The 20274-nt window shown below is 38.7% G+C and overlaps 1 protein-coding gene across 4 annotated transcripts; it reads left to right on the top strand.

Annotated features, from left to right (window-relative positions):
• The first annotated feature begins 3794 nt into the window (after positions 1-3794).
• On the top strand, positions 3795-19735 carry ctu2 (cytosolic thiouridylase subunit 2 homolog (S. pombe)). Of its 4 annotated transcripts, none has more exons than XM_088086666.1 (17): positions 3795-4069; positions 4154-4243; positions 5275-5349; positions 5982-6060; positions 6188-6247; positions 7360-7420; positions 7547-7656; positions 8532-8773; positions 9197-9332; positions 10843-10974; positions 11161-11252; positions 11380-11474; positions 12407-12505; positions 13603-13711; positions 18299-18365; positions 19142-19200; positions 19362-19735. In XM_088086666.1, exons 2-17 carry the CDS (start codon positions 4188-4190, stop codon positions 19426-19428), a joined length of 1539 nt encoding a protein of 512 aa, XP_087942792.1. In that variant the 5' UTR covers positions 3795-4069; positions 4154-4187; the 3' UTR covers positions 19429-19735. The 4 variants fall into 4 exon arrangements, with proteins under 4 accessions (XP_087942792.1, XP_087942791.1, XP_042358638.2 ...); XM_088086665.1 differs by having other exon boundaries at positions 4151-4243; XM_042502704.2 differs by having other exon boundaries at positions 3796-4017; positions 4108-4243.
• Positions 19736-20274: the final 539 nt, after the last annotated feature.

The raw sequence follows: 20274 nt of genomic DNA, 5'->3' as shown, positions 1-20274 counted from the left end.
AAATTTTAAAATGAATTCTAAAATGTACTGGTAACCAATGAAGAGAAGCTAAAACTGGAGTGATGTGTGACCTTCTATTTGTGCTAGTTAAAAGTCTAGCTGCGGCATTTTGCACTGTCTGGAGACGATTTAAAGCTGACTTATTTAAACAGATAAAAAGACTGTTGCAGTAGTCCAGACGTGAAGAAACAAAAGCATGCATAATCATCTCAAGTTCTGCTTTTGACACCAGTAATCTGAGTTTTGAGATGTTCCTGAGGTGGTAAAAACAGTTTCTGACCAGCTGTTTAGAATGATGCTCAAAAGACATTGATCTATCAAAGAGGACACCCAAATTTCTAACTGATATTTTATCTGAAAACCCTAAAAAGCTTATGTGTTTTTTGATTTCTGGGATTTTCCTGTCTGGAGCTATAATCAAAGTTTCTGTTTTTTCATTGTTTAATTGTAGAGAATTATTTTGTAACCATGTCTTGATGTCTGTCAGGCAGTGTATTAAACTAGATAATTTATGAAATTCAGAAGCTTTGAAAGAGCAGTATATCTGGATGTCGTCTCAAGATAGAGATGATAAGATATAGCATTAAAATGTCTTATAATTTGCCCAAGGGGAAAAATGTATAATAAAAACAGAATCGGACCCAGAACGGATCCCTGGGGGACCCCACAGGGTAGGTCCGCTGTATCTGACGTTATTCCATTTAGGCAAACACTGAAAGATCTCTTAGATAAATAGGATGTAAACCATTCTAAAACAACACCAGTAATGCCAAACAAATCTTTTAGCCTGTTTAACATGATACCATGATCAATAGTATCAAAAGCAGCTGGAGAGATCGAGTAGAACCAGAACTGTGTACTTCTCCAGCCGCCTACTGCCATCAAGATGTCACTAGAGATCTTCAGTAAAAGCAGTTTCTGTAGAATGAAATTTATAAACCCAGACTGGAAAGTATCCATCACATTATTTTTTTCCAAAAAATATAAAAGTTGCTCTGCTACTGTTTTTTCCAAGATCTTTGACATGAAAGGTAATTTGGATATTGGTCTGTAGCTGGTTGGCAGAGATGGATCCAAGTGAGGTTTTTTTAACAGAGGTTCAACAACAGCTTTTTTAAAGAAGTGGGAACTGAGCCAGAAAGAAGAGACATTAATGATTTCAACAATACAGGGCCCAATAGAGTGAAAGACATTTTTAAAGAAGGGAGTAGGGAGGATGTCAAGAGGGCTTGAAGTCTGTTTCATATGACCAAGTATAGCGGTGATGTCCTGTAGGGTCACAGAAGCAAAAGAAGACCAAGTTTCAGATGTAACCAAATTGCAGATATAATGTTGAGGATTTAAAGGGGAAATACCTGATCTGATGGTAGCAATCTTATTTACAAAAAGTGTAAAAACTCATTGCGCTCAGTCTTTGAGTATACTGGTGCATGGGGAATATCAGGAGAGATGATATTACTGATTGTATCAAACAAGACTTTAGGATTTTTCTTTTTTGAGGCAATAAGATTTGTAAAATATTGTGTTCTTGCCTGTTTTATCATGTCATTTAAGGAAAAATCGATTCTTTAAGATGAAGTCTATGAACCTCTAGTTTAGTGGTTTTCCATAACCGTTCTATTTTCCGACAGTATCTCCTAAAGTGCCGGATACTTTCACTTATCCAAGGACAGTAAGTTGAATGTTGGGCTCTGTTTGTTTCAAAGGTGCCACTCTGTCTAAAATAGATGTACATTGGTTGTTAAAAGATGAAACCAAAAACATCGACATCACTATGAGCCATGTTTGCATCAAACAAGTTTGAGAACCTTTCAGCAGCAGCCTGGTTTATGATTCTCCTTTGAATCAGTGGTTTGGGTGGCAAGGGATCCAGGTAAAATGATAGATTAAAATAAATACAGCTATGGTCACTCACGTGTACATCCTCTAGACATACGCCATGTATGTTTAAACCCAAGGAGAAAACAAGATCCAGCGTATGACCCCTTATGTGTGTGGGGCCAGAGATATGTTGTTTAAAGTTAAAAGACTCTGTAATAGTGAGTAGTTCTGCAGCCATATTACAGGAAACATTATCAATATGGAGGTTAAAATCTCCTAATATTAAAACATTCTCCAGTTTAATAGTGGCTGATAAAAACTCATTAAAACTGCTAGAAAGGCTCCAGCAGCACCAGGAGGTCGATAAATCAAAATGCAGTAGAAAGACTTTGGGTAACCAACCTTAATCATCTGTAACTCAAATGAAGAGAATGAGTCAGAGTTTACCAGTCTGCAAGTAAATCTGTCCTGAAACACGGTAGCAAGTCCTCCGCCACGTCCAGAAAGACGTGGGGTTCCAATGACAGAGCAACCAGGTGGGCTGATTTCTTTCAGATGAATAAACTCCATGTCTTGCTGCCATGTCTCAGTCAGGAACATGAAGTCTAAAGATTTCTCCATAAAAAGATTGTTCAAAACGAAGGATTTGTTCCTTATAGAACCGGCATTGAGCAGGGCGATCCGAATCGATGATGGTCTATCAGTGCACTCCATAGCTGACTGTAACGGCACTGGAATCAGACAATTTGCACCACTTTTATGGGTTTTCCTACGAGATCTCTTTCTAATGACAGTTTGGATGGGTTTAGTGGATGATTGAACAGAAAGAAGACAGCAGGGGGCACTAGAGCTAAGAACAGTAGGCTGAGGTGTGTCTGAGGTGATATCTGGGGTAGGGGGCAGCTGGTGTTGCAAGGGGGCACTACTGGGCCAAAAGGAGTTTTGTGAGGCTGACATGGTGGCTGTGGAAGAAGTGTCTGTGTTGGTGAACAATAATCTATCATGAGTAGCTATAAGTCATCCTGATCCTTGATTTACATTTGTACTGTACTGCGGTCTGCCATCCTGGACATCTATCTACTGGACAAACATATGTTTTATACCTGTCAGATACTTTCTATGCATGCTTGGTCAAACTAGATATTGCCTTTTACTGTCAGAGACAGATCGGAGCCGGAGGAAGATGAGAACCATCGTGAAAATATCACATGAATTTATTATTATTATTAAAGACGTCCGAGACTGATTTCCATGTCCAAATTGAGAAAATGAACTTCATTTTGTTCTCTGAAGCTACTCTGTTGCATTTGCCTCATTGAAAATAATTTACATATTCTTTGGCTAATTACTCTTCTGAGCTTGTCTGCATACTTTTGGCATGTTAGAAGAGAATAACTGTAATTTTGAATATTGCCAATAAAGTAAAGCAGGTGCCTTCAATGTTTGTGCTAGCTGTGGAGATTGATTTCTTCATAGATGAGGAAAGAATGAGGCCTCAGAGTTTACTATAAATCAAACTTGTATAGCAAATACAAAGTAAAATTAGTAACAAAAAGCGGCAAATGAACAACACAAACACAAAAAGCTAAAATAGAGCAATAAGATTATTAGATTATTATAACTATAATGAGATAGTAAAGGTATAGTATAAAAAATATGTTACATATTTTAAATTAATTTTATTTAATTATTTAATCTTATTTCTTTTTTAATGAATATAATTTTCTTTTTTAATGAATATAATTTTCTTTTTAAATGAATTTATTTAATATTTATTGTCTTCACAGCTTGTGAGAACAATAAATCTCTGCACAAAATTTAATGTGTTAATAGTCACAGCTTTTATACTTAGTGAGGTAATGTGGGATTTTCAGCTTCCCTTTTGAAGAAATAAAACGAGGGCTTCACCCATCATTCACCGATGGTACTCATGTCAACGCAACTCAACATCTGTTTGTCCAAGTTAGGCTGCCGTAAGTGGCACAGCACTCGCGCATGTGCAGAACGCATCGGGTGGGCGGCATGGATGGGATCAGGTAGCGACAGTGCGCAGTTGTTACTGAAACAAAGTTAGTGTTATAAATGCTGAACGGCCTCGTAGTTGATGTAGTTGAAGTGGCTGCAGAAACGCGCGGCTGTCTGTGTCGGCTATATGCTAAGGTTTATGCTAACGCTGCCTGACAGTTCAAGCTAACTGTTTAGTTAGCAGCCTGACGTCAGAGCCGCCTCTCTGCTCCGTGGAGTCAAAGTGAGACTCAACGTCAAGTCTTTCCGACAGATATTTAGGTTAATATTTTAATTTTAAATTCTAAGCACTGTTCACATACAGCAGCAGACCGCCGTGTTAGCTTGTTAGCATCTTTACGATGTGCCAGGTGGATGAAGACTACCATGATCAGCTGGAGCGCGTGGAGGTGCCCAGGTACGTCATCACATCACTGTGTACATGTTGGACACGTGTTACACGTTTAAGCGTCATCATAGAAAGGTGTAAATGTAAAAAGCACGTACTTCTGTGAAAGTTGAGCTTCTTCACGCTGACTGGACACAGTTCCAGCAGAGTCACGTGATAACATCAGAGTTAAGAAAAGATTTACGTGTCAAAGGTCAGTATGTCGTTTCTTTGAATAAACAAAGAAACGACAGAGTGAAACGCAGCTTAAAACGAGATTCCATGAATGAGCACTTTTAGTAAGTACACTGAAAAGCACTTCTCATGAAGCAAAATAAAATGACCCCTTGAAACCCGAGCAAACTGCTTGATTTCTCTCCAAAACACAGGAGGAGGGCAAGTTAACAAAAATGGCCACAGAAATAGAATGAAATGACCAAAAACTTACAATAAAATTACCAGAAAACAACTTAAGAAACGCACAAGAAAATTATATATATATATGTGTGTGTGTGTGTGTGTGTATTCCCTGTTTCGGGAAAAAAAAAATTTAAATATACATTTAAGTGAATTATAAATAATAATGATGATTATTAGAATTTTTTACCTAATTCTTTTGGTAAAATCTAATAATTCCTGCTAATTTTAAGATCAATTCCCCATCACCTTTTACTCATATATGCAGGACATTTGCAGGACATTTCTTGTCAAGCTGCTCATTATGTTTTTCATGTGTCTTTGGAAGAAATCAGACCAATTGTCTCTGGTTTCAGAGGTTTAAATGCTTATGAAAGGTGTCTGAAGGCAGCACAAAGAAAAGTGATGTCTATGCTATTTATCATCCCATGAATTTTGAATGATTTGAGAACTCTGAACTCTTCTAGATGGTTTGCTATTATGTATATTTATTAATTATCTCTCTCTCTCTATATATATATTTTTTTAACCTTTTTTTGTATGTTATTCTTTTGTGTATATTTGTTAATTTAACTTACAAATAAAATAAAATATGAATCCATGCTCATGAGTTCATAGATGTCCATTGTTCCTCCTTTTCTTAGTGTTTCCAAAAAATGTGTCAAATGCAAAGAGGGGACAGCCGCTGTGGTCATCAGAGCAGGAGACACATACTGCAGGTAAGACATGCAGTACTCAGCACTGTTACTCCTGTGTACTACACAGCTGCTGCATAATGTATATATGACTTATATATTACACCGGATGAGATGTTAGGTGTGGTTGTATGAGGACCCAACTCATTTATATTCTCTTGCTTGAATTAATTCCATCCATTTATTTTGATTTTATGTTATGATTGTTTTTTTTTTAAACTTGTATGCTTTTTATGTGCTTTTGCTGTTTAAACTTTTGTTGTTCAATATTTCTTTTATATTCATATTTATTTCATTTGTTTTTCACCTCTAGCCTGTCTGCAACTTATTTCCACAGTTATGGTATCCATGGGCTGTATAATGATTTGATTTGGTTTATTTTTACATTTAAATAAATAAAGACATAAATATATAAAAATTTTAATGTGTTGCAGTCTCATGTGTAAAGCACTTTGAGATGTATTTTATGTATGAAAGGTGCTAAACAAATAAAGATTATTAATATTATTATCATCATCATTATCATTATTGAAAGATTATTATTAGCTACAAACCTTAAGCATGAAGCTTGATGTAAATCATTTCTGTAATTTGAGACTGGGCCCACAGATTGATGATCTGCCTCTGACTCTGCTCACTGTCTCTGTGTGTTTCAGGGTGTGTTTCAAGGAATACTTCATCCATAAGTTCAGAGCCATGCTGGGTAAAAACAGGGTGATTTTCCCTGGAGAGAAGGTAAGCTGGGTTTATTTCTGCACTCATGTTCTCTCCTGACACAGCATGACTACATGATGTTGACTTGAATTTGTTCTAAATAATTAAAACAAAGTGAAAAGGTGTGATGTGTATATTGTGGCTGCAGGTGCTGCTGGCTGTGTCTGGAGGGCCGTCTTCCTGCTCCATGCTCAGTCAAGTTCAAGAGGTTTGTCTTTTAGTCCATCTGTCACCATGAAAGCATCTTTTAACAGAGTGCTTCTTTAAAGAGATAATCCCAGTGTTTTACAATAATAATAATAATAACTTGTGCTTTGACAAACAAAGCAAAAGGGTAGAGTTAGGATCAAATTAAAACTAGTGGACAAATATTGCAGGATGTATAATGTCATTGTAAAACAAAAATAAAATACTTGTTTAATATTGTAAGGCTGCCTTCTTGCAGCCTTAACTTAATGTTTAAATTACATAAGGGCTGTGGTCAAAGACAGCATGGGGATGTCTTCTCAGCTTCTCATTCTCTTTTTAATGTCCACTTCGTCAACTACTCAATGCCACAGAACACATCTGAAGCATCTCTGATATCCCTCAGCGGAAGGTGCACCATGTTAAGTAGGCCTGGTTCCCTTATTTTAACTTACAGCAAAGGCAACTTAAAACAACATATAATGTATGAATATAGCATAAGTGAAATTAACTTAGTTATCCAAATAAATCGGAGAATAAAATAAGATTATCTATGAAATAAAATAAAACTTCACAACAATAAATCTCATCTTAGATTATTATTATTTATTTATTTATTTTACTTGTTGATTTATTTTTATTGTTATTGTGGTTTTTTATGATTTAAATACATTTTACTGTGATTCTCTATCTTAAAATAATTGACTCCCCCTGCTGGGATGCACTGTAGATGTTTTCATGTATGGACTCCTAGTTAACCCCACCTGTGGGCTTTCTTTGGGATGTTGCCGAATGTCCACGCTGAAGAAGGGCGTCCGGCCTGAAAAGTCTGTGTGGTAATAAAAAATGCTACAATCTGAGTACTGTCCTGATCTTTACTGAATTTAAAATTATACAAATAAATAGACCAAAACCAACGAAAGAAATAAAGCAGTAAAACCACAAAAAAATATAAAACTCTTAAAATAGATAAAGTAAAAGTAAATTAAATTATTAAAATAGGTAAAATAAATGGAAATTAAATATTTTTGGAAGATTGCATGACTGGATTTCCATGTCCAGTTGTTCTAACCTTGTGTCCTGGTCTTTGTTTTGATGTTATTGAGGTAACTGAAAAGCTTCTCCTCCTCTCAGGGCTTGAGTCAAAACGCTCACAAGAAGCTGAGATTCTCACCTGGCATTGTCTACATTGACGGTAATGACATTGTGACTCTCAGATAGAGTGTAATCACTTTCATGTTCGTCAGGAGGAGTTGAGTCATTTCAGAAATGATTCCGGTCCAGATTTCCTCTCGGTGACTGTGTGTGTGTTTGTCTGCAGAGGGCGGAGCTGAAGGTCAGTCTGTGGAGGAGAGGCAGAGGATGGCGACTGAGCTGCAGGCCGTGTTTAGAGCTACCGGCTTCCCGTTTCATATGGTGCCTCTGGAACAGGTCAGTGTGGGTGCAGAAGGGTCTGTCACAACACCCAACATCAAAGTCACTCAATCAGTCAAAAACCCCTTTCAAACATGTAAGCAGGGCCCATGCAAGAAATGTGAAAACAAATTATCTTTCATTTTTTCTCATATCCATGATTTGTTCTTATTTTGTTCAGTGTTTACTTATTTTTGCTCTTCTTTTAGGTAAGAGAACATTTTACGAGTGGTCGAGAGCACTCTGACCAAGATAAGAGAAAAGCATCTCATTTTCACAGTCCTCAAATTGTTGCCCAGTGCGATGAAAAAAAGTTTTATATCTGAGGATCTTTTAAAAATGCCTGAATATCATTTAATCAATTTGAGATGATGTTTTAGAGGAAATATCAGTGACTGCATTATTAAATTTCAGGGCTAAAGAAATACTACTATACTCAGTGCATTAATCCCACTTTCTGTAATTTCAGTTACTGTTACTGTGCATCTCTCTGCTGACCAGGGCTGGCATGTCCAGTCTTATTCACGTGCCTGAGTCTTTGCACACGGCACAAAACCTGCCCTTCTATTATGTTTAGGGGGCATTACCTGTGCTAACAGGTGACTTATGATCAGTGGGAGTTCATCATTGAGCACAGCTGGTCAGAGCAGATTTGGGTGGTTAAGAACATTTGATGCAGCTCAGAGTTGACTTCTCCTATTTTTTCTCTTTCCAGAAAGATAAGAGAAAAAATGAATGTTGCTGCATGAGGTTCATTGTTACCTAAATTTGACAACAGTTGTACATGTCGGTCCCATGTCGTGTTTACACGGCAGTAATGTGGTGAGGTTGAGGCTGTAACACTGAGAGCGCTGACAGAAAACGTGTTGTTGTGTCCTGTGACCTCCTCTCAGGTGCTGCACCTGCCCAGCTCGGTGGTGCTGATGGCCCCGTCAGCCTCAGAGCGCCCAGCCAGCGCCTACAAAGCAGCTGTGGATCACTTCATTCAGAGCGACAGCACGAGCTGCTCCACAACACAGGAACAGGGGGAAACATCACTTTCTGTCGTTCAGGAGTCCCACACACGCTCCCTGCAGCAGCTGATCGGCTCGGCTACGACACTGACGGCCAGAGAGGACCTGCTCAACACGCTGAGGTCAGACAGACGCCCCCTGACTCCCTGCTGCTCCTCAGAGATAAGACACCGCTCCCACAGCTGTTGTTTTGACACGTTTTCATTCATATTGGTGTGTACGGTCATGAAAACCCTGGAAAAATAATGGAAGTTTAAAAATCCAATCAGAAAATTTGTAGTCTTTAAATTTAGCCACTAAGTCATAGGTATGTGTTGGTAAAAGTGTGTATGAACCCTGCAGGGGAGAATGATGAGCTCCCTCCTGAAATGAAAGCACATGGTCAGCATGTGCTTGAACACAGATGGAGGCAAAGAGGAAGACAGCAGTGGTCTACGTTTGCCTCGCAGATGACCGTTCTGCTGTGGATTTAAACACACGTCATGTTGAGGAGCTCCTGTGTGTGTTTGTGGCTTTGCTGACCTCACTGTGTGTTGTCGGTACAGGCAGCACCTGCTGGTGCACACGGCTCGCACCGAAGGCTACTGCAAGCTGATGCTGGGAGACAACTGCACCAGACTGGCTGTCAAACTGCTCACCAGTATCTCACTGGGCAGAGGAGCTCAGCTGGCTCAGGACACGGTGTGTATGTGTGGCTGTGTGTGTGTGACAGAGAGGGAGTCAGACTACAGATCCTGGAAACAGCATGGAGGAAAAACAACCAAACAAAAAATAACTGTAAAAATGTAGGTCAAAGACTAGTGTCCAGTGCTCATAACAGGAAAAAAAAGGAGGAATTACATTAAAAAGCGTTTATTGTAGTGGCTAAATCATTAAAAAAGCCAACGTGTTTCGACCACTGACGGTTTTGTAAGGGCTTTAAGAATTAACAAACAAAAAAAATGTTTGTGTGTAGAGCAAATCCAAGTAAACTTCATGTAGTCATGCTGTGTCAGGAGAGAATATGAGTTATTATTTAGGGAATGAAGTGTAGAAATAAACCCAGCTTACTGGTATTTACCCAGCATGGCTCTGAACTTCTGGATAAAATATTCCTTGAAACAGACCCTGAAACACATACAGACAGTGAGCAGTCAGAGGCAGATCATCATGTGTACTACACAGTGGGCATCACGCAACAAATGATATACAAACAAATTTTCTCTTGTTTTTGCTCATATCCAAAATTTGTTCTTATTTTGTGAGTACCCTCTGATTTTGGGATTCCTCAATGTTTTCTTAGTTTTGCTCTTTTTCTTTTTTCAAGCCCTGACAAAGACCGGCAGTGGTGGAAACATGTTGGCTTTTTTAATGATTAAGCCACTGCAATAAAGGCTTTTTATTGTAATTCCTCCGTGTTTTTCACACTGTTTTGGAGTGCCTGGATTTCCTTCCTGTTTATAAGAAATAGCTTGTTTGCGATGACATGATCTTGATGACGCACAAAAGTCAGAACGGAGAACTGGGAACGGAGGAGAGTGAATACACTAAAGCCTTAGATGGACCTGCATGCAGCAGCCATCAGCAGAACATTTTTAGACATAATGGATATGATCCCTGCACTTTACAGAAAAGTGATTTTTACCCACAGGTAGACCATCTGCCTAGTGTGGAAGCAATTCATATCACAAATGACTTCGTCCTACAGACCTCCGACTACACAGTTTGAAGGCATACAAGAGTCTTGAGGCTTCTAACTATTTTGTGTGTGGCTGGCCAACGACATGAGAATGTTTTCTTGAGAATCTTTGTCTTTTTAAATTGCTATTTCAACTCCTTTTTTAACCCTTTTTTTCACCATGTAGTGCATTCATATAACCAAATACAAAGTCAACAAAGCAATGATTATATTGACTAATTATGTTGATGATTATATTGGATAAAATTAACTTATAGCTATTTTAAAAAAGTTACTTAACGTGACAGCAACAGTAGCATCAGTTTGGGTTATCAGGGTTATTTATTTTTTTAAAGCATTTGTCATATTGTCAGTGGGTTTTTTAAGAGATGTTGCAAGAGGAGGGTCATGCTGGTTTTGGCAGGGAAAAGTTTGGGAGCCTTTGCTTTCTGTAATATCAAATGAGGAATCTAACATAAATTTAAATAGAAAATGTGTGTGTGTGTGTGTGTGTGTGTGTGTGTATATAAACAGGGTTTCTCAGACTCCAGGTATGGTGACATCATATTAGTGCGTCCAATGAGGGACTACTCAGCTAAAGAGATCGCTTACTACAACCGTCTGTTCAGCGTGCCCTCTGTGTTCACCCCAAGTCTCGACACGAAGGTGAGATCGACCTCTTTCAAACTTTTCTCTGAACTGCTGTTAAAAATATGGGGATGTTGGTATTTGGGGGCATGCAGCTGGTACATCTGCTGCTGGTTTATTTGAGTTTTAATATGTCCCTGTTATTGCATGAACAAGTCTAGTGTGACTCCATAAATGTTTAAGTTAAGTGTGTGTGTCCCTCAGACAGCAGAAAAGGCCAGCATCCAGCGTCTGACAGAGAGCTTTGTCACCAAACTGCAGGCAGACTTCCCCTCTACTGTCAGCACTATCTACAGGTCAGTGGGAGGGACAAACATCATGGATGTGAGCATGTGTTCTTTCTTTAATTATTAGTAAGACACAGTCAGTCTATCATTTTCCACACACCCCATCATTAACACCATGCTGCTGTGTGTACTGCAGGACCAGTGAGAAGCTGCAGACGGCCTGTAAGAGCTCCACAGCTGAACACTGTGACAGGTGTCTGCTGTGTATGTGCAACCTGGATACTGCTGTGGGTGAGTGCTGGAAGACAGAGTTGAGCTTATTGTATTGCCGTTCTAATAAACATGAGGTGGGTTTCCATTAATCCTCAAACTGCGCAAATTGAAATTGCAAATATAAAATGCGCCTAATGGAAACACCTCAATTTTGAAAAAACTCCCACTTATCTCAAAAAAGGTTTTACTGAAATTCCACCTCTCAAGCGAGGTGGAATTTCAGGTGATTTGAAAAAGCCAACTTTGGCAAAACTGCAATGGAAACACCCTTTTGGCTTTTCTAGGTCACATGATGCTGTGGCTATGTGCTTGTCAGTAGGATCTGGCTCTCTCATGATGCAGCAGGAGCTACAAGAGCTGTTCATGTTGAGCTGATCATGTGGAAGTTTTGAATCCACAATTCCTCTGTGAAATCGTGGACTATCACCTCCCAGAAATCCCTCATGTGGCCGCTCCCACGTATAAGAGGCTCGCCTTTCCATTATGGCTCCATAACTCGCCTACCTGGCCTTGGACTGGGAATAATGATAGCTAGTGTGGTGGCTGCAATAAAAATAAAGCTGCTAATGTTTTGAACATCCATCACCATGCTTCTTATAATGTTATCACCAGAGAAGAAGTCACAGAACATCACTCAGTGGAAACACAGTCATGTAACAATCATCATTTTGAAAATATGGCTTAAGTTTTGTGCACATCTGTGATGAAAACCTTCCTAGAGACACAGATGAAACATTTTTTGAGGGAGCATGCCATTGGCGTCAAACCACTACACATTTCTGACAAGAATCTGTGCTGTACATAACAAGCTGTGTGTAAAATAGGCAGCACGTGTACACGTTGCATTGCACTTACAGTGTACACTTGCAGGTACACTGTATATAGCCAATATAAGCATTCTTTACTCACATAAAAGAAGTCTTGAATGATTTTCGTTTTTTTTTTCTCAGAGAATGCCTCAGCCTTCAAGGCGACACTGATCTCAGAGCAGCTCTCTCAGACCAAATCTCCAGGAGCTTCTACTGCTGAGAGCCAAAGACAAACCCCAGGTACACTAACTGACTCTCTGAATACGTCTTGATTACATCTTCTCTGTAGGCTTAGTCAGTCAGTTGATTCAGAGATAAGTAGAAGAGAGCAACTGTCCTGTTACTTTCAATAAACTTTTGTATTAAGTAAACAATGTTTTGGTTGTCAGAAAGGCCAGGTTTTTGTTATGAATTCACAATGTTTTAGATGCAAAAAAAAACACACATTTAAAAAAAAAAAAAGTTTTTAATATACTGCATGCTATGCGCTTTCAGGCTATAACAAATAACAAATATACATTAATATGATTTTCTATTTTCGTTGAGTTATTTTTTTTAACCAACTCAGACCTAATCGTTAATATCATTTTTTTTTAGAATTTCAGTCTTTTAAATGCCCTTTTTGATGATGCCGCTATGTTTTTCGATGACAAAAAATAACTATTTTCAATATACAAAGCAAAGCTGATTTTTTTTTTTTTTAATCACAGTCTGAGATATGTCAATGATTATCAGCAACACTGATTGTGACAGTGCACCTAGTGGAAATAGCACATAGTTTCTCCTTATGCCAAATATGGTAAAAATTACATCATCAGGTGGAAAATAGTAAAAAAAAAAAAAAGACAAATTGACACAACACAACACAAAAGCCCAGAATGACACCCAGAAATAATACATTGCATGTTTTTGTGCTTTGATGGCTGTGGGATCAAAAATGTCGGTTTGAATGGGTTTCAATGGAGCATTTTTTGCTCTAAACAGTCTGAATGTAACAGTTTAGTTTCCACAGTGTATTTTAGACTTATTGTAGGAGCTGAGTGGCATATCTGTGTGATTTCAACAGCTGTCTATGCAGATGATGCTCCACACAAAATGACAACAATAGACGTCAGAAATGCTTAAAAAAAGTGTTCAGCTCAGTTTCTTGGGGTGACCTCCAGCTCACCAGGTGCCGATGTGGGCCTAGTCCTTTGTATCAGCTCAGGTTTGATTCCGCCTTGTGGCCCTTTACTGCATGTTGTCCTCCATCGCTGTCCCATGTTCCCTGTTTATCAAGCTGTCTTATCAATAAAAGCCAAAAATTTCATAAAAAAACTCCTCTGTTTTCATTAAAGCTCTGGTGCAGCCAGAATCAGCTGCTCCCTCTGGACAGTGCTGCTCCTCTGGTGGAGGAGAGGACTGTGGGAAAGCATGGAGTGGTGGTGGCTGCTGTTCGTCTGCCAGGTAAGTTTTCAGTCATTTTATTTCTCTTGATTAACATCATGTTGTCACCTAATCAGGGATCACACTGACCTTAAAAAGTCCAGTGAGTAGGATATAGATTACCCCAGGAGTGAGCCCTAAAACTCGGAAATGAGTTAGCATTTTATCACCTCTGGGTCCCTCGTCTCAAATGGCATGTTTTTTTGTTTTTTTTATGTTTTTGATTCGAAGCCTGAAATAAGGTCATTAGTTAACACAAGCTGAAGAAACTTTCACATTTTGTTGTACAACATAAAATACATCAGTAAATACCTGCTGTGAACTTTGAGGCTTTTATGTGTGTTTAAGGAGGCGGCTAAATGGGACTACAGAATGTTATCGTGCCGAACATGGCTTTACAGCCTCGTAGCCGTGGCAACATCAGACTTACATCAGACTATTGCATTTAGGCTTCAAAAATATTGAAAGTGGTGTTTAAGTTTTTTTACTGAATTAAACATATAGGTATCATAAATATTTGTTAACCACAGAGCCTTTTTTCTACAATGATCCAAAATCCAATGGAAAATTCCCATAGGCTTTTAAACTTTTTAAACTGTATTTATTGTCTTTTTGAACAAATATATTACATAGTGCCGTACATACATATGCCTTCTGCTATCTATGCACATATGTATACAGACAATGTACCATGTTAATCACTTAATTAAAAAATAGTACATAGAAAAAAAGAAAAAAAAAAGGGGGGAAAGGAGATGCTACATGAGCTTTAAGAAAGGACTTAGAATGAAGGACATAGCACACAATTGCATGCAATGTACACCTGTCTTATAATTAGAGTCTGTAAAATGTGAAAAAAAAATAGAATTTAAATAATAAATAAAATCTGTCTTCCATACAAAATACAAATTTTCTCAAGCTCCAAGTGCTTCATTACATCTCTTAGAAGATTTAAATGTGTCGGTGTAGTCCTCTGTTTCCAATTGAGTAAGATCAGACGCCGTGCGAGTAAACAAATGATATCATATTATATTCCAAGTTGTTATTTATTATGTTAGAGTCTATAATTCCTAAAATTGCAATCAGGGGGTCTAAATCAACAGGTCTGTGTAAAATTCTTGATAAAGTCTGGAAAATATCACTCCAATACTTTAATATCCTTGGGCAATTCCAGAACATATGACCCAATGATGCCGGTGAAAGCCCACAATGATTACATAAGGGATCTATCCCTGGAAATATCTTACTTAGCTTTTGTTTAGACCAGTGTAACCGATGAATTATCTTAAATTGTAGGAGGCCATGTCTTGCACAAATTGAGGCGTTATGGGTCTGATTCAGAGCTGTGTGCCATTGCATCTCTGCAATCTCTTCACCTAGGTCCTGCTGCCAGGCTGATTTCAGATGTTCCATAGATGTTGTACACTTCCACTGGGAGAGCTTTTCATATATATTTGATATACCTCCTTTCTTGTGAGGATCTTGCGTTAGTATCAGTTCCATTGAGGACTGTTCTGGGGAGTTAGGATAATATGGATTATTTTGCTTTACAAAGTTCCAGACCTGCAAATATTTAAAAAATTGTGACAGAGGTATGTTGTATTTTTTTTGTACCTGCTCAAATGATGGGAATACATCATCAATAAATATATCTATGAAGCTACAGATTCCTTTTCCAGACCAATCGTCAAACATTGTATTATTAAATGAGGGTGCAAAAGAATGATTTTTAACTAAAGGGCCTCAAAGAGATCCAGCCTGCCATCATAAAATTTTCTTCCCTGGGACCAAATCTTGAGTGTATGAGAAACTACTGGGTTGTCTAACGATTCGGGGCGTACAGTGGGTAGAGCAGAGAATAACAGGGCTGACGGAGAGGAGGGGGAGCAACATGACCTTTCTATGTTAATCCACAACAGAGGTTGTTTTTGAAGCCAGTAGGCCATCATCCTTATATTACTTGCCCAGTAATAAAGCTTAAGATCCGGCAATCCCATCCCTCCTACTGATTTGGGCCTCTGTAAGAATTCCTTCCTTATTCTATGTTTTTTATTGTTCCAAATAAACTCTGAGATAATTTTATCTATACTGCGAAAAAAAATGTTTTTGATACATATTGGAATACACTGATATAAAAATAAAAACCTGGGGAGGATGGTCATCTTAATTATATTTATTCGTCCAGCTAATGATATGGGGAGCAGGGCCCATCTTTGCAGATCTTGTGTTGTTTGATCCAGTAATTTTAAAAAGTTATCTTTGTAAAGATCTGTAAATGCCTTAGTAATGTTAACTCCTAAGTATTTAAACTGAGTAGAAACTTTAAAGGGCAAAGTTTGAAAAGAGCGTTCCTCAGCTAAGATCTTTATCGGGAACAATATACTTTTATTAATATTAAGCTTATATCCTGATATTCGACCAAATATATTTAAGACAGACAGTATTGCAGGAATTGATTTGGAGGGGCTGGAAATATACAATAGTAAATCATCCGCATACAGCAAAATTTTATGCTCCCCACCCCCTCTAACAATCCCGCTGTATTCAGGTGAAGAGATTGCAAGTAGTTCTATTGCTATTGCAAAAAGCAGCGGCGACAGCGGACAGCCCTGCCTAGTAGACCGTGTTAAATGGAAGTAATCAGACCTTAGCCTATTTGTCTGTACTGATGCCACTGGAGAGGCATAGAGAAGTTTGATCCATGAAATAAATTTGGAGCCAAAACCAAACCTCGACAGAGCCGAGAAGAGATAATCCCACTCGACCCTGTCAAAAGCCTTCTCAGCATCCAGGGATATTATTATTTCTGAGTGGGAACGAGGGCCAGATGTGTATATAATATCAAATAATCTGCGAATATTATGAACCATTTGTCTGTTTTTAATAAATCCCGTCTGATCTTCGTGAATTATTGTTGGAAGCACATTTTCTAATCTAATGGCCATTATTTTAGCTAAAATTTTTGTGTCTACATTTAGTAGACTCACTGGTCTATATGATGTCGGATCGAGTGGGTCTTTACCTTTTTTATGTAATAAGGAAATCGATGCCTGATAAAATGTTGCTGGGAGAAGGCCCCTTTCAACTGATTCATTAAATACCTTTAAAAGGAGGGGGGCAAGTTCTCCAGCAAACATCTTATAAAACTCAGGTGTATACCCGTCAGGGCCAGGCGATTTTGAGCTCTGTAGACTACGTATTGCAAGAGTGGAAAATTCCCATAGGCTTTTGACGAAGGAACCGGGGTGACATTAACTTCCACATCTGCCTGCAGAAAAATGTAATCCCTGGGGCGCTCTGTAGGAGGTTATATTGACAGAAATGGAATATGTTCTCATGAGTGTAACATCACATGAAACTAAGAATCATTGTGGTGTTGTTACCTTAAGAGCAGGCTCCCTCCCAGGGAGCGTGCAAAGAGAAGTCGCAGTCTCAAATGACGTCACACAATCGATCTGTCGCTAAGCCCCACCCCACGAGCCAACCACATTTTGTGCACCTACACAATGTACACGGACATCCTGCTGGTAGACCTCCATAGAAAAGCATCAGACATTTTGAGTTTCCTGCAGTTTTATTCAAATTTCTACAGGTGTAACTTAAAAAATGGTCAACCGATGTGCACAGGGTTAAATACAAAACTGATCAAGATATCCTGAGAGGCCAGAGAATGGAGTGTGATTTATCGTGTTCCCTAAACCTCACATAAACAGAGTGTCTCCTTTGGGTTAAGCTGTGTGGCACATCACCCAGTCAGCTCAATGTAAAGAAGATAAACCAGATTGATGTTTAGATAGGGACACTGGCGTTTTTGTAGCAGCCACCACAGTTCTCACACACTTAGCACACAGGAGAAGTTTCAGTCGGTTGCAGTCTCCGACCTCACCACTAGATGCTGCTAAACTCCACACACTGGACCTTTAACATGCAATGTGATGATAACAAGCTAATTCAGAACACCTTTCTAAGTGGGACTGACCTCTTTTTTTGCCTTTTGTCTGAAGTCATGACTATAAAATGATTAACGGTGTTAATATGAGGTATAAAGCACACCATTGCAACCAGTGTGTACAGTGAGTAATAAATAATAATAATAATAATAAATTATAAACTTTATTTGTTTAGCGCTTTTCTAAATCAAAGTCACAAAGTGTTTCACAAAACCAAATCATACATTACAAGAGCTTAAGGTAAAACATCAATGCCATTAAAACATACATATATTTAATTACATACATATTAAATTCATACAAAAGTTATGAAGTTATACAAATGCCTGACTGTATAAGTGTCTTTTTAAAAGTTTTTTTTAAATGAGGAACTGATTGGGCTGCTTTGATGTTCATGGGAAGTTTATTCCACAGTTTTTGGGCTAGAACTGTTAAAGCATAATCCCTTTTGAATTTGGTCTGGATCTTTGTACATTTAATAACATCTGATTGTCTGATCTAAGAGGTCTGGGAGCAGAGTAAGGGGTTAATAGTTCTGAAATGTAGATCGGAGTAGACCATGCAAGGATTTAAAAGTAATTAATAAAATGTGAAATTGAATTTTAAATGTTCCTGTCTCTCTGGTATCAGAGCAGTTACCTTTGTTGTTGTATGACAGAGCATCAGAGACGAGCCATCTGAAGAGCCTGCTGTGTTACAGCTGCCAGCTGACCATCAAAGACATGGTGAGTGAACCCACGTGCAGAAACATACTGACTGGATGTCATGACATCCAAAATCGAAACTTTGTATTTGATGTTAACCGCTTAATCCAAATTCTATTTGCTCGTTATGAGCTGAAGACTGTGTTTTTGTTAAGAAAAAAAATTCTGTCACATGTAGTGTGTTGTCCAGCACGGCAACAGTTCTTGCATTAAATGTTAAACGTTTGTTTCGGTTTGGCCTTTCGTTCACACGACAGTGGCATTTTGGGGGCCTGAAAATGCAGTCCTTTGAAACCAGGTTCCAGAGTGTAATGTTTTGAAAATGCCATCCCCTTCTGTCACCTGATGACATCACAGCCGCACTTAACGTATTACATTTCAGGCAAGCAGCCGTGTGGAGGTAGGAAGACAACAATAACAACAGTGGCGTGCTACTGAGCTGTTTGTGCTACTGACTCTGCTGAGGTTATTTAGTCTGTCAGTCCTCGTGTGAGTTCGCGATCGTCTTGTTTGTTTCTACTCACCGCTCTGTAGAAGAACACCTTCATGTGCAGGCACCTGGTGTTCTTCTATGATGTGTCATTACAAAGTTACACCGCCAGCTACTGGCCTGGTATGCATACTACAGCACTTTCGCTTGTTTTTGCAGATCTGTGTAAAATGTTTTTTTTCACAAAGTTATCATTTGAACACAGACTTTTCAGTTTTTAATTGGGCCGTCATCTAAACGCGGCCTTAGTCTGGTTCTGACACTGTCCTCTGTCCTGTCCCTTTGTCTCCGTCCGTTTCCCTTCCAGTCGTCAGTGGAACGTCTGCCTCAGTACATCCTGTCGGAGGCTCAGAGGAGGCACAGGAGGTGAGGAGATTAGATTTGTTCAAACATCAGTTCTAATCATTGGTTCCACGTAGAAGATTCACAGCTACGTTATATCACTGCTGATCAGTCACAAGACATAAAACTGCTTTTCTGAGGACAGACATGTCACATTTTGACTTGTGTGTTTTTTTGTTGTGCAGGTCTCAGATGAGAGAGGAGATCAGTGAGTTTCTGCTGGATGGTGATGATGGTGATGAAGGCGATTAGAGGGAGAAGTGGAGCTGAATGGTCACCTCCAGCTGTCCACTCTGAAAAAGTGTGCAGCAGAATAACACTCATTTCAGCCTGTCATTAGTATGTGTCAGTCCTCTGCTGGACTGTCACATACTAATGACGTACAGAATTTTCACTAAACCGGCCATCCATCATCTATGACTTGTTAACCTGTGTAGGCTGCGTTTTTTAAAATGAATGTACACTCTCATACACACTGTGTGGATTCAGACACAGCACACGGACCAAACACACGTGCTGTCAGAAGTGGAACATAATAAAGTATCTATTTTTACTGCTATTTATGTACAGTTTTCTGCATTCATTCATTGATTGTCAATTTTGGAAATCAAAAGTTGGTATAGAAGTGATGTTTTCAGTATAAAATGTGTTGCCGGTGGTAACGTTATTGTTGTAAAACAAAGTTATACATGGGCCTAAGTGAAGACCGCGGTTGTAAAGTAGAGCATGGATTTAGCTAGCCGGTATTTTGTGCACACACACCACACACTTGACGACTTTCTCGCGAGACTTTGGGACTTTTAAGATGGTTTTTATGACTATCCTAGCCCTCCTCCTCTTGCCTTGTACCCATAGGCAGGGGAGAGTCACTGAAGACGTTATCTGTCCACCTTGGGGGATGGCTTGTTTTGATGAAATGTAGCTTGTTGTCTTTGTTGGAAAAAGGAATTTCTTTTGTTTTATCAACGTTTCACTAATTAGAGAAGCTCGATTAAAAATGAATAAATAGGTAAATGAATAATGGTTAAATAACATAAAAGCAAGACTGTAAAGTGAGTTTTAAGAAGTGTTTTAAAAGACGTCACTGATTCTGCGAGC

This window comes from Plectropomus leopardus, chromosome 13 (assembly GCF_026936395.1).
Source record: "Plectropomus leopardus strain MGB_pleo_1.0 chromosome 13, ASM2693639v1, whole genome shotgun sequence".
Classification (NCBI taxonomy): domain Eukaryota; kingdom Metazoa; phylum Chordata; class Actinopteri; order Perciformes; family Serranidae; genus Plectropomus; species Plectropomus leopardus.
Note: the sequence above shows the minus strand (reverse complement) of the source record. Positions and strands in the feature narration are given on the sequence as shown.

What these genes read in the sequence shown, in the direction of transcription:
- ctu2 (XM_088086666.1), top strand. Translation starts at nt 4,188, where the DNA reads ATGTGCCAGGTGGATGAAGACTACCATGATCAGCTGGAGCGCGTGGAG. An exon ending in ATATGGTGCCTCTGGAACAG is followed by an intron (nt 7,657 to 8,531) that starts GTCAGTGTGGGT and finishes ACCTCCTCTCAG; the next exon opens with GTGCTGCACCTGCCCAGCTC. An exon ending in CAACCTGGATACTGCTGTGG is followed by an intron (nt 11,475 to 12,406) that starts GTGAGTGCTGGA and finishes TTTTTTTCTCAG; the next exon opens with AGAATGCCTCAGCCTTCAAG.